Raw genomic sequence first — 13,156 nt, forward strand, 5'->3', positions numbered from 1 at the left:
CTCCGCTGCACCGATCACCCCCGACTGTCCCTTGTGTCCTCCTCCTCCAGCGCCTGACGTGTTCTCTCCACCACCACCACCTCCTTCTTCTCTGGCCCCCCTCCTGTCCTTATCCGCCTGCGGTGTCTTCCTCATCCACCCCCCTCATCCCCCGCAGCCGACTCCCCTCCATTCCAGCGGGCTCTGTCAGGATGGAGAGCGGAGGAAAGGAAACGCTATACATGTCATTTACGGGGGGTAGTGCTGTTGGACACAGCTATATACAGTGTGTGTATATATATATATATATATATATATTATATAGCTGTGTCCAGCAGCAAACCCCCCCATCAGGCCAGTGAAGTGTCTGCAGCCAGGGCTGAGATTATGTGGAACAGCCAATCCTGGCAGAGCTGCTGAAGGAGTGGGAGGGAATTAAAAAATACTGCCTGTGTCTTTCTTAGACTAGTGCACGAGATGTAAATCACCTGTCACTCACAGCAAGGGGGAGGATTCGACAAAGTTTTTCTCAGTTTGTCAAGAATTTTCTCACTGAACAATAAAAGAGGATTGCTCAGAGATGGATTAACTCTGTGTGGCAAGACTGGGCTCAAATGATAGGAAATCTTATACTCTACAATATGACATAAAACATGTTTTTTTTTTTCGGGTTTACATCCACTTTAAGTCAGATATGCCCCCTTTTCCTGTAAGCCCTCTGTGCCAAATGGATAAGTGGAGGAACAAAGGCAAAGTATGTGGAGCTGGGGACAGTGACAGTTTATGTTGTTTTTTGTAAAGTCTGCAGCAAAAAAGTTTTGGATAGAAGCATAAAAGAGTTTTTTTTTTTACTAAATTGGGGAAAGATCAGGAAGTGTTGGTGTTTAAGGCTGTGTCCACCTTTCCAAGTAACAACCATCCCTTTTCTTTCTTGTCTTAGTGTCACAGAAAGTAGCAGAACATCTTCCCAATTCTTAGAAATTGATAATATAACCAATAGAAGTTTAAACTACGCTTATATACACAGTTCCAGCACCTCCAGCATTGAAAGTATGTAATGGCAAGGAGTGCTGGAGGGTCTATTGCTGCTGGGGGATCTATTGCCACTGTGGGGGGATCTATTCTAGGATGAGTCTATTGTTGCTAGGAAGGTCTATTACTGCTGAGGGGGGTCCATCATTGCTGGGAGGGATCTACTGTTGAGGGAGGAGTCTATTGTTGCTGGAGGGTCTTTAGAAGTTGGCTGCTGAGAGATCTATTTTTGCTGTCAGGGGTCTATTGTTATTGAGGGGGGGGGGGGTATTTTGTTGCAGGAGGGTATATTGCTATTGGGGCAATTATTTATTTTGGTAGGTGGTCTGTTCATGACTGCAGGGGATCTATTGTTGTTATTAGCAAATTCCATACAAATTAGCACCACAAAATGAAACTAGGTTCTGTATTACCTAAAAGGGACATTAATGGGAAGTGGGTAGGAGGTGGAACCAAGAGCTCGTGTTCAGAGATGGGTATGGAGCAGCGAAAGGGGTGACTTGGAAGGGGGAGTACATGCCCTGGGTGTAGCTGTTGGTAAACCTTGAATGACAGCTACATGGTATTTCTCTTAAGCAGAAGCTACCTAGTAAAAAAGTGCTCCGTACTCAATTTGTGCCAAAGGGGGGGTTATCATAAACCGTGTGCATGAATAAAAATAGTGGCAGAAGGCAAGTAACATATCTAATGATCCTGTGTTTCTTATTTTACTTAGCAAAATACGCTATAACAAAATTACATTCAAAATCCGATAATTCAAAGACCGCATATGTAATTAATCTGGTTTCCCCCTGGCAATGTATCCTTCCTTGCATCATTTGATGCACCTGTTGCTGAACTTCACTCTAAAACAGCCTTTCTCAAGCTTTCTATATGGAGGAACTATTCGAAATAGCCTTCAGGTCTCCACAAAACCCCACAAAAATTATGCCCACAGGTCAAGATAAATAGCAAGATCAATAGGTTGTAGAGAGTTTTAAACAAAGAATGAGGTATATTTCCATCTTTAAATGACAAAAAGCTTTTCAGAAATTATCTTCAAAATAAAATTAACATTAATAATGGCCAGAAAAGAGACACAAACACTGAAAATTGTAGTGACTCCTTACAGTGGTGGTCAGTGTAGGCTGAAGATCAATTTGCCACTGCTCTTTCCTGCAGGAACCCCTCGCAACCTCTGGAGAAACCCTCAAGGGTTCCATGGAGCCCTGGTTGAGAAAGGCTGCTCAAAAGAGTCAGAACTGTATACAAAGTGTCATCTGGGGAATAATTAATGATCATCTTTGGATTTGCTATTCAAAAATAAAAAACAACATGCAACAAAATATTACATAATTCTTATGTTTCAAAACCCTATAACAATTACTCACAAAGATTGAGTGCAGTGGAGGCATTTTTCTGAGCCCAGTATGGATCCGGGTTAGATTTACAGGATGGAGAAGGTGTCTTCATTTTCTTTGTAGGTGGTGTGCTAGCAGGTAGCGGTCTGGAGTGAGCGAGGCCTCCTATGGAAGGCTTTGTTTGGTTACCAGGTTCCACCTTACCATGACCAAGACCAGCCTCTGGCTTTACTTGTGACCTGCCAACTTCAACTAATTTTGAGTGAGCACCAGCCTCAGGAGACAGGACACGAGGAGCACCAGCTTCAACTATTTTGATTTGAGTGCTGTTTCCTGACCCACTAGGGCATTTGAAATGTGCAGAAGTCTCTATAGGCCCTGTACTGTCCACTAATTTCAGACCACTCTCTACTGACACAGAGCAAAAACCACCTTCAGAGAGATTTGTAGAGGCATTGCTGCTTGCCCTATTTGAACTTTCTGTTGGATTGGTGCAAGTACCAGTTTCTTTGCTCTTTGAGCTACTGTTATGCACTGTAGCGGAATTGCTATCAAGAACTCTGGTGAGAGGGTCAGTGTCAGCTGCTTTCTGCCCAGATATTTGCTTCTTGAAATCCTCGCTTTTTATAAGAGCGTTTAGCGTGGCAATTGGGGAACCCTTCGCATCTGGATCAGCAACTCCCAAGTGGCGCAAATGAGCCCTAGCATGGCTGGCCAGGCCCTTTCGGGTCTCAAACCAAGCACCACAAAACTGGCAGTCATTTTCTTGGTTTGGATCTCCTTCCACACCTGTAAGATGAAAGGGAGGTGTACAAAACAAAAAGGGAATGAAATGAAATGATGAAAAATAACATGATGAAAAAATATAAAGGATATAAATTGAAACCCAAATTATAAAAGGTGTTAATGAAGAAAGAAGTAGCAATGGTAAAAATGAGGAGACAGAGACAGGTGAGGGGAAAATGAGGAGACAAAGAAGAGAAAGGAAAGAGTGAGACAGGCTGAATATTACAGCAGATGCCTCCCTCTACCCCTCCCCCCTCCCAACATTGCTACACAGCCCTGCTAGGCCCACCCCTGGCACTAGTGGCCTTCCAGCTCCACTCACTCAGATTCAAAGGCCCGTCCTCATCCCCCCACTGGGCTTTGGAGGATTCTTGCTGGGGACTGCCCACCTTCTTTGCCCCCAGTGAGCTCTCATCTTTCGGAAGCTTGCCCTGCTTGACTATCTCTTTCAGCATATCAATGGCAGCACCAATGGTTTCTGACCCTGGAATCCCAAGTTGCCGCAGATGGGAGCGTGAGTGGCTGGACAAGCCCTTCCGGGTTTCAAAGCATGCTCCACACATCTCACATGTAAGGGAACCTTGGCCTGGCAGGGGTATCAACCACAAAATTAATTACCAATTGAACATAAGTATTATCACTTTAAGGCTAATGTAGCTTTCATGACTGCACTTAGGATGGAACACACACTTATGCATTTTTGGCCAATTTTCCACTGATTTCAATAAAAACACAATAAAATGGATGACACTGTAATGCATATTAAAAGGCAACACTTATGTTTTGATGCCCTGTGCATTGATGTCAATGGAAAACGCATCTAAAAAAAAAAAATGCACCAAAACAGAAAGCTGTTGTGTTTCCAGTCTCAGTCTAAAACTCTATTTAACAGGCATCATTCTATAAATTTCTTCCATAAATAAAACTTACATGGAAAACCGGTTACAGTTGTGATGATTTGGAAAAGCACAAGCAGCCTTTAGAGTAGAGATCCAACCAAAATATTTTTTACAAACGATATCACAATACTATTACTGTCTGTGAGAAAAAGTAATTCTAAAATTTTATAGTATACACTAGGAGAAGAGTGGAACATCTAAATGGAGGCACCCTTACTTCCCCTAGTATCTTCAGGACAGGAAGTGGGAGAAAATTTCTCCAATGAAGACACAGACAGTAAGGCAAGCCATAGATTAATTGATTTTCTTTCCTTTCATCATCGGTGAAGGGAAAAAAAAAAAATCACTTGATTCCCACATCAACAGGGTTAGTGTTGAGGAGGGGGACCTCCCCCTGCAGGGCTATTGTGTTCTGCCAGCGGGAGTGGGGAGGGGGAGGCGTGGAGAGCCTCCCTGGCCGGAAGAGTACAATGTTTACGGCTAGCGGCTATAGCCACTGGCAGTAATCGCATAATCCATCAGGCTGGTTGTACCCAGGTCCATCAATGGATCAACTTTGGTACAATCAGCCTGCCCATACATGGGCAAGCACTTTCAGGTCTTCCACAGGGCTATTGTGTTCTGCCAGCAGGGGGGCGTGGAGAGCCTTCCCAGCTGGCAGAATACAATGATTACTGCCAGCGGCTATAGCCACTGCCAGTAATCGCATGTAGAATAATCCAACAGGCTGGTTTTACCCAGGTCTATCAATGGATCGACTTGGGTAAAATCAGCCTGGCCATACATGGATCGATATTCTGCAGGTCCCTGCTGAGCCGGATGAATTTCGATCCATGTAGGGCCAGATTAAAGCTTTAATCTAATACATTCCTCCTGTTGGCACTTCTAGAGGTAGTGCCAACAGGAACAAGACGAAATTTTGTTCAATGTATGGGCAGACTCACTCTTACCTGTGCAAACCCAGGGAAAGAATGTTAGTGCTGGAGTTTCACATCCATGCATATGTCTACTCAAATTTTTTTTTTGATAGTAAGGGAGGATAACAGTTGCTGTTGCAATTTTTCACACTGGAGCGGTGCGCTGGCAGGACATCAGGAAAGTCCTGCCAGCAGCTTCCTTGGAGCAGCGAGTTTACATCTCCTCCACCGCTGCTCCCCATTGAAATCAATGGGGCAGTGCGGCTATACTGCTGGCAAAACGCTGCTATTGCGGCGCATTGCGGGCAGTTTTAACCCTTTCTCGGACGCAAGCGGGGGTTAAAAGCGCCCCGCTAGAGGTCGAAATGTGCCGCAAATCCAAGGGTAAAACACCACTAAAAATAGCAGCGTTTTACCGCCGACGCTATGGGCGGCACAGTGTGAAAGAGGTCTGAGGCGCTGCGCTGGCAGGGCGTCAAAAAAAGTCCTGCAAGCAGCTTCTTTGCAGCGCTTTAGGAGCGGTGAATACACCGCTCCTAAAGCGCCTCTTCCCATTTAAATCAATGGAAAGCGCCTGAAAAGCGCCTGAAAAGCGCCTTGGCAGCGGCGCTTTGTGGGCGGTTTTAACCCTTTATTCGGCCACTAGCGGGGGTTAAAAGCGTCCCGCTATCGCTCGAAAAATGCTGGTAAAGCGTCGCTAGTTTAAGTGGCACTTTACCAGCGTTTTTCGGGTGCTGGCAGTGTGAAAGGGCTCTTAGTCTGTAGGTAATTTGTTTTTGAAGTAGAAGTCAACTAAAGTAAATATCCATATAGAACACATTTATAATGGTATCGTTTTCTAGAATGTGCAAGTCTCTCATTTTGACTATAGCTTCTCCTAAATACTTTTTCCAAGTCTGTGATCAATTCTTCCCACAATGGAAAACAAGAAAAAATTAACAGAGTTCTGTTAATTTCACCATGACTTATATCAAGGGATGATGTGCATCAATTTCAACATTTCACCTTCAAATTTAAAGATCAAAGTCAAACTTCCCCCTGGTGGCAAATTAATCACCAGTGACTTAACATCTTTTGAAAATTCCATGTCTGTGACCCCAGTAACAACGTCGTCAAAAATATTTTGGCTCTTTTTCTTAGCGGAAAACCTGGAAGCTATGGAAGTTTGGAAATTGCTGCATAAACAAGCTACCATAGGAGGTAGAAACCTTGTTAAGGGAAGTATGACTAAATTTTAGTCTTTGCTTCACACCTTCTTGTACGATAAAGTGCCAGTGATGTGTCTGTGCTGCAGGTGAGCCCAAGTGTTTTATTTGTCATGATCCAACCAAGGCTCCATGTAATTTTCATGTACAATCGTGGCCAAAAGTTTTGAGAATGACATAAACATTAATTTTTAAATCTGCTGCTTCAGTGTTTTTAGATCTTTTTGTCAGATATTACTATGGTATACTGAAATTGAATTACAAGCATTTCATAAGTGTCTGCCACCCAACCATCAAATTAAATTCAAGATAATAACAATAACTTACAAAGCCATACACAAACTGGCCCCAGCTACATCACTAACCTAGTCTCAAAATACCAACCTAATCATTCTCTTCGCTACTGCCAAGACCTCCTGCTCTCTAAGGTCTCATTCACACGAGGCGGACTCAGTTTCCACAGAGCCTGCCTCGATCCGCCGGTTCAGCGGGAGATCTCTCCGTTGATCTCCGCTGAGCCGGCAGATGACAGGTCCCTCTCTGCTCACTGAGCGGGGAGGGGCTTGTCAGGCGCCGCTGCTGCCGCCTATGGAGGGATCGGATGAAAACGGACAGCCAGTGACGGATCCGGACGTAGGACAATCCGTCTGCTTTTAGCAGATTGGACGGGGTCGGATGTCAGCGGACATGTCTCCGCTGACATCCGTCGCTCCATAGGCTAACATGGAGCGCCCGTTCAGGTCCGCTGTCAAAACTGACAGGTGGACCTGAACAGTTCGATCGTGTGAAAAGGGGCCTAACTCCCTTGTCACCTCATCCTAGGACTTCTCCAGAGCCTCTCCCATCCTCTGGAATGCTCTACCCTAATCTGTCTGACTTTCTCTTACTTTGTCCACTTTCAGACGATCCCTGAAAACTTTTCTCTTGAGAGAAGCCTATTGGGCCCCCAACTAACAACTGTACATTTACTTTCTCCATCAGCACATCCCCCACAGTTATTACCTCTTGTATCTCTTGACCTTCCCTCTTAGATTGTAAGCTCTAAGGAGCGGGGCCCTCTGATTTCTACTGTATTAAAGCTTATTGTATTTGTACTGTCTACTCTCAAGTTGTAAAGCGCTGCATAAACTGTTGACGCTATATAAATCCTGAATAATAATAATAATAATAAGTCAAAGGCTTGTATTGACAATTACATTAAGTTTATGCAAAGAGTCAATATTTGCCGTATTGACCCTTTTTTTTCCCCAAGACCTCTGCAATTTGCCCTGGCATGCTGTCAATCAGACTGTGTCATTCGCAAAACTTTTGGCCATGGCTGCACTATTGCAGCTCTAAATTGACTTCTAAGGTGGCCCGCCTCCTACCAAACTGAGTGCTGCTGTTCAGGGGCCTACAGAAGGCAGATATCAAGTCAAATTACTTAATAAATACATAATGAATTTGTTTTTTAAATTTTGCCTGAGGTCCACTTTTAGCCCAGGTTCACACTGCCCCGACATGAAAGTCGTGCGTCTTCCGATCCAACTTTTATCAGACTTAATGTGACTTTTTACACTCTATGGTATTGAAGTTGTATCAAAGTCGGACCAAAGTAGTGCAGGAACCTTTTTTAAAGTCGGAGTGACTTGTGTTGGATCAGTTAAGACGGCTCTCATAGGGAAACATAGAATTTGACATGTAATGTGACTTGTGCCCTCACAAGTCAGATCCCATGTTGCACCAGCATGAACTGGGCCATAAGCAGACACTGTCACCTGTCCATCCAAGGCAAAGTGACAGCATCCCCTGATAACCCACCCTTCCCAGCAAGGTAAACAGACCAATCCAGGCTTTGTGGCTCTCTCCCTTCTTGCTCTGTTGTTCAGCTTACCTGTGTTGATGTTCAAGAGACAATAGTACAGGCACTGGCAGATCAGGCAGGAGCACTATCAAGTGTAGAAGGTCAAAAGCCCCCCCTTACAGCAGGGAAGTTCTGATCCATCAAAGAAATAAAGGAAGGGAAATTGGAAGTTGTTTTTTTTTTTTTTTTTCATAAATTTGCAATTTCCATTATAATGGGTTATTTTTAACTCTAAAAAACATGGTTGGCTTTTGTCTTTTACATAGACACAAGGTATAACATTACCTTTAGAATCTTCTGCTTTGCTGGCGCTCTGATTTGACACCATTTTCTCCGTTGGGCTTTGCTCGGGCTTTGAACCTTGTGCCCGGCCCAAATCTATCAGTGGCCCATCATCTTCATCTGAAGGTAGCACTGCAAGGAAATCAGCCAAGTCAAAGAAAGCACAAGAATAAGGCTTACTCTCCCCAACCCAGGAAGCATGCAAAGACACCTTGGAAGAAGTCAATACTGACAGGGTAGGGAGGCGGTTAGCGATTGGCTTCCCACAATTCTGGTTGCGCATGCTTAATGAAAGGTATCAACAAAAAAGCATGATGTCTATTGTGTATAAAGCCCTGTAGTCCAAATTCCCTGATGATATGAATGAAAATTTCCCCCAACTCCATTCACACAAAGACTTTATATCACCCACAGCAAAAAACTTTGCCGCACCCAACATTTTCCACCATTAGTCAGACTACATAGGATTCAGATTCACAACAACAGCCTTATTTTCCCCACACCAAAGAGTACAGAAATAGAAGAGATTATATATATATTTACAAATCTTCGTTTCTAAGTAGTTAAATACAAATGTTTCTATCAAACTACAATATCAACCCCCTAAGGTTGAATAAAAAAAATAAAAACTAGATTCCCCAATCCAAACACTCAATGTGAATGGAGGAATCATTCCCACTGAGCTATTGTATTCTGACAGGACTTACCCACTGTCAGAATGCACTGATCAGCGCTGCCGGCTATAGCCAGTGGCAATGATGAAGCGGGGAAAATCCAACAGTGCGGCTGTACAGAAATCGATCAGTAGATTGACTTCTGTACAACCTCCCTGTCCCATATATGGATCAAATTTTGATCCATGTATGGATAGCTTAACCTAACCTAAACTAGATGTTCCTACCCAGATTCTTGATCACCTTTCTATGAGAGCAGTTTTCCCTCCTCTAGGAAACAACTGCTTCTGTACAGTGAGACCCCACAGACTTGAGTTGGACTGTACCCCTTAGCATCTCTAGTGTTGCAGTACAGCACCACACCAAGAGGCACTCACAGTGCAGGCAGCACAGGGGATTTTTGTCAAAGAAGGTTGCAGTGGTCATGTAGAAGCAAGTAAGCATCTGGGTGGAGGGGAATAGTCTCTATGTTATGGGGGCTAGGTAGGGTGGGCTAATTTTTGTTAAAAACTGAACTTCTCCTTTAAAAAAAAAAAAAAAAAAAATGATACTGGAAAGTTAGCAAACTTTTATCCAGTTCTTTGGTCCTTACTAGGTATAGGAAAAAGATATGCATAAAGCCCCATGAATAAGTCACCCAACAGGCATGACCTGCATATCCTGTTAAAAGCTCTTGAGGCTGGTAAATGTATTTAATTACCAGCAGGACAAGGATTCTGCTACTCTTTTTAAATCAAGGAAATGTAAGACAGATAAGGTTTAAAGTGCAATGTCTGAGGCAGGAAGCCACCAAAACTAAAATTGGAATTATTAAAATACTTATTTTAACTACAATTAAATCATATTTATTCTGAGGCAAATCCAGTTGGAACCATTTTCAATTTCAGCAAAATCTCTAAATAGTAGGGAAGTTTATAAATGCCACAAAATTAATGAAAATATTAATAATAATTAGCAGGGCAGTAAATAATAAATAATTCCTTCTGGAATTTATAATTCTTGAATAACTGAAAAGTTTAGTTTTAATACATGGAAAAATGTTGATCTTATCAATATTTTTAATAAAAAAACAATACACTGAAATAAATTTTAGTGCACAGGAACACAATATAATTCACAATTTTTTCTAAAGTGTATTCTCATCCATTGAGAAAAAATACTGTGCATGGTTTATAAATTCAAGATTAATCACTGCACTATAAATAATAAAGCAGCTGACAAATTGTATGGTGACAATAAAAAGCATAGAGGTTAAGTATATGCAGCGCTAGAAGCATCAAATAATAAAATAAGAGTCCATAGTGTTAAAACAGAGTCTTTGTACAGGGGAAATACTGGAACCATCCACGGTGCAGACAGAGATACAATAAGGTGAACATGAGATTATCCTCCATCGAACATCAACACACCGGGCCTCTTACCAAAGAAAATGGACCACTGAATTACAGGTGGTCAAACAAGCATGATATATCCACAGTGCCACGGAACCACTTCAATTGTATCATAGAAGGCTGGATCTTGTAGTCCCACTCAATGGTAATTCATAGGTACATGCATAGGATACAAGAAAGCAACTCCTTATGGCGTAGTATTTAAAACCAAGGCAAATGTATTTCTTATAAAAAGCCAGGGTACTCACATTTTGAGAAATAAAAACAGGCATATCAAAAGTTGCAATTCGTCATGAATGGCAGATGTTTCCAACCACAAAGACGGCCGCATTCGGCATGTTACAGTGTCGTGACGTTGAAGCTCCACCCTACGCAGCGTTTCGTCCAATAGGAACGTCGTCAGGGCCATGGTCAGAGCTCTCCATATCCTTTTTATATAGGAGGGAGGATAGGAACGCCCCTTCCTCCTGCACTCCAAGCCTCTCTCTCATCCACAGGAAGCGGAACCTCATCATATCCGGATGTTTACACCACAGTTTAGACTTACATAGCCAAACACACCCACGGCGGCCATGTTTTGGGAGACCAGATAAGAAATATATAAAATATACTAATCTGGTTTCTGAAGGGAGGGTAGGAGAAAAAGAACCAGGCCAAGTTGGAAACAAAAGTAATAGATAAAAATGGAAATAATTAAAGCATCCACAAATTGAAAATTAATTGCTAAAATGATCAAACAGCTTATCAAAGGCTGGCTATGAGATAAAAGCAGTGCTGCCATCTAGTGGTTTGAAACAGATAGTACAGAAAATGCAAAAGTATAAAAATTACATGGAGAAAACCTAACCAAAAAAAATATTACAAATATAAAAAAAAAATGAAGACCAATCTATGGATTCAGCTATTTTTGATAAAGGCATTAACATCCCATTCTATGTTTAAGCCAAACGGTCTATAAGATTTTAAACAAAAAATCCACCAGGTCTCCATCTTTGAAATCTAATAAGGCTTCCCCTCCAATGAGGGTCAATTCGTGGAATTGATTCCGTCACCTCTAGGATTGGGAGGTACATAGACAATTTCTTGCAACCTCTTGTCTCGAAAACTCCTTCCCATCTTAAGAACAGTACAGATGTCATTAATATTTTGAAGCAAATCACTTGGAAAGAAGGGTATATTTTGACCACTGCTGACGTTGCCTCTCTGTACACCATTATTTCCCACCGTCATAGTAGGGAAGCTGTGAAGTGCTTTTTGAGTAGAGACTCCGCCATACCTGGTGAACAGCAACGTTTTTTTCTGCATCTCCTCGACTTTGCTATGAGCCACAACTATTTTTGGTTCAATGGCACCTACTATCTGCAAGGTCGAGGAGTGGTGATGGGCGCGAAGTTTGCACCTAGTATGGCCAATCTTTTTATGGCCAAGTGGGAGGAGGACGTCATCTATGGTCGACAGAATACTGAGTTGATCTTCTGGGGACGATACATTGATGATGACCTCCTCCTATGCGAGAGAGATCGTGCCTCTTTGGATCTTTTCATTGGTGAGCTTAACACCAATGATCGAGGCATTGTTCTCCAACATGAGGCCAGCACCTCTGTTATACATTTTTTTGACCTGGAAATTAGAGAACAAGATGATAGGCTCATTACATCTACATACTTTAAAGACACAAATAGGAATGGCTACATAATGACAGACAGTTGCCATCATGAGTCCTGGCTCAGGTCTGTCCTAATTCCTCGGACTGATGAGGAACTATTCCTTGCAGGAGGACTATGTCAGGGAGGTGGAATCCTTGAAAACTTGATTCCTACAGAAGGGATATGCAGTCAATGGTCTGGACCGGATCATAACTGATGTCGCCTTAACCCCCCTGGCGGTATTCCCGAGTCTGGCTCAGGGTGGATTTTTAATACCAAAAGCGGTATCCCAGAGCCAGACTCGGGATCGCATCGCAGGATCCAGGAAGAGTTTACTTACCTTGTCCCCTGGTTCCTGCGATGCCTCTCCGCTATGATCGGCGAGCCGCTGTGTCTTGCTCGATTCACAGTGCCGAGCTCCGTTCCCTGCGAGCGTTGCGACGCACGGGGATGGAGTTCGGCGGCAAATTCAAAAAGTGAAACACACATTACAGTATACTGTAATCTTACAGATTACAGTACTGTATCAAATAATTACACACCCCCCTTTGTCCCTAGTGGTCTGTCCAGTGTCCTGCATTCAGTTTTATATTGTAAATACTGTTCTTTCTGCCTGGAAACTGGAGATTGTCCATAGCAACCAAAACTGTCCCTTTACATCAAGAGTGGCTTTAGACCAGCTAGAAAACAGCGATAATAAATTAGAATCACTCGCAGAATTGAGCGATAGTGATTTGTGGGGAAATCTGTCACCAAACACTAAAAGTAACGAAAGCGACAATTCTGCAACTGAGCAAATTTCAGTGTTTTTGATTTGATTACATTATTGAATAATTTTTATTATTATTATATTATTATTTGTTATTATTATTTATAGTTATTTACTATATTATAATTTTTTATTTCGTTTTTCAAACTTTATCATACACGGGATGTCAACTAGACTCTTGTTTGGACATATTTAAGTGAATTATTCCTAAGAATTACAGGCCTACAATATAAAACGCCAAATTTATGTGCAAAATAATGGTACCGCTTTCAGCACCTAAAATCTGAAATAATCATACCGCCAGGGAGGTTAAGGGATAGAGATGATTTATTAAAACCTAAAATAAGAGATGAAGGTGGACAACTCTCTTCTCGTTTTTCGTTTTATACCACT

The 13,156-nt window shown here is 42.4% G+C and overlaps 1 protein-coding gene across 4 annotated transcripts in view; it reads right to left on the reverse strand.

Annotated features, from left to right (window-relative positions):
- Positions 1 to 13,156, reverse strand: part of LOC141133189 (protein Wiz-like) — a 144,754-nt gene that overhangs the window by 50,355 nt on the left and 81,243 nt on the right. For 3 of the 4 annotated variants that reach the window (XM_073622395.1, XM_073622397.1, XM_073622399.1), the window contains 3 exons: positions 8,287 to 8,415; positions 3,460 to 3,723; positions 2,382 to 3,140 (listed from right to left, as the gene is read on the reverse strand). In XM_073622395.1, coding sequence (XP_073478496.1) covers positions 2,382 to 3,140; positions 3,460 to 3,723; positions 8,287 to 8,415 — 1,152 coding nt within the window. The remainder of the gene's footprint in view (positions 1 to 2,381; positions 3,141 to 3,459; positions 3,724 to 8,286; positions 8,416 to 13,156) is intronic. The other variant, XM_073622398.1, reaches the window with a different exon arrangement.

The sequence above is a fragment of the Aquarana catesbeiana genome, linkage group LG03, assembly GCF_042186555.1.
Source record: "Aquarana catesbeiana isolate 2022-GZ linkage group LG03, ASM4218655v1, whole genome shotgun sequence".
Classification (NCBI taxonomy): domain Eukaryota; kingdom Metazoa; phylum Chordata; class Amphibia; order Anura; family Ranidae; genus Aquarana; species Aquarana catesbeiana.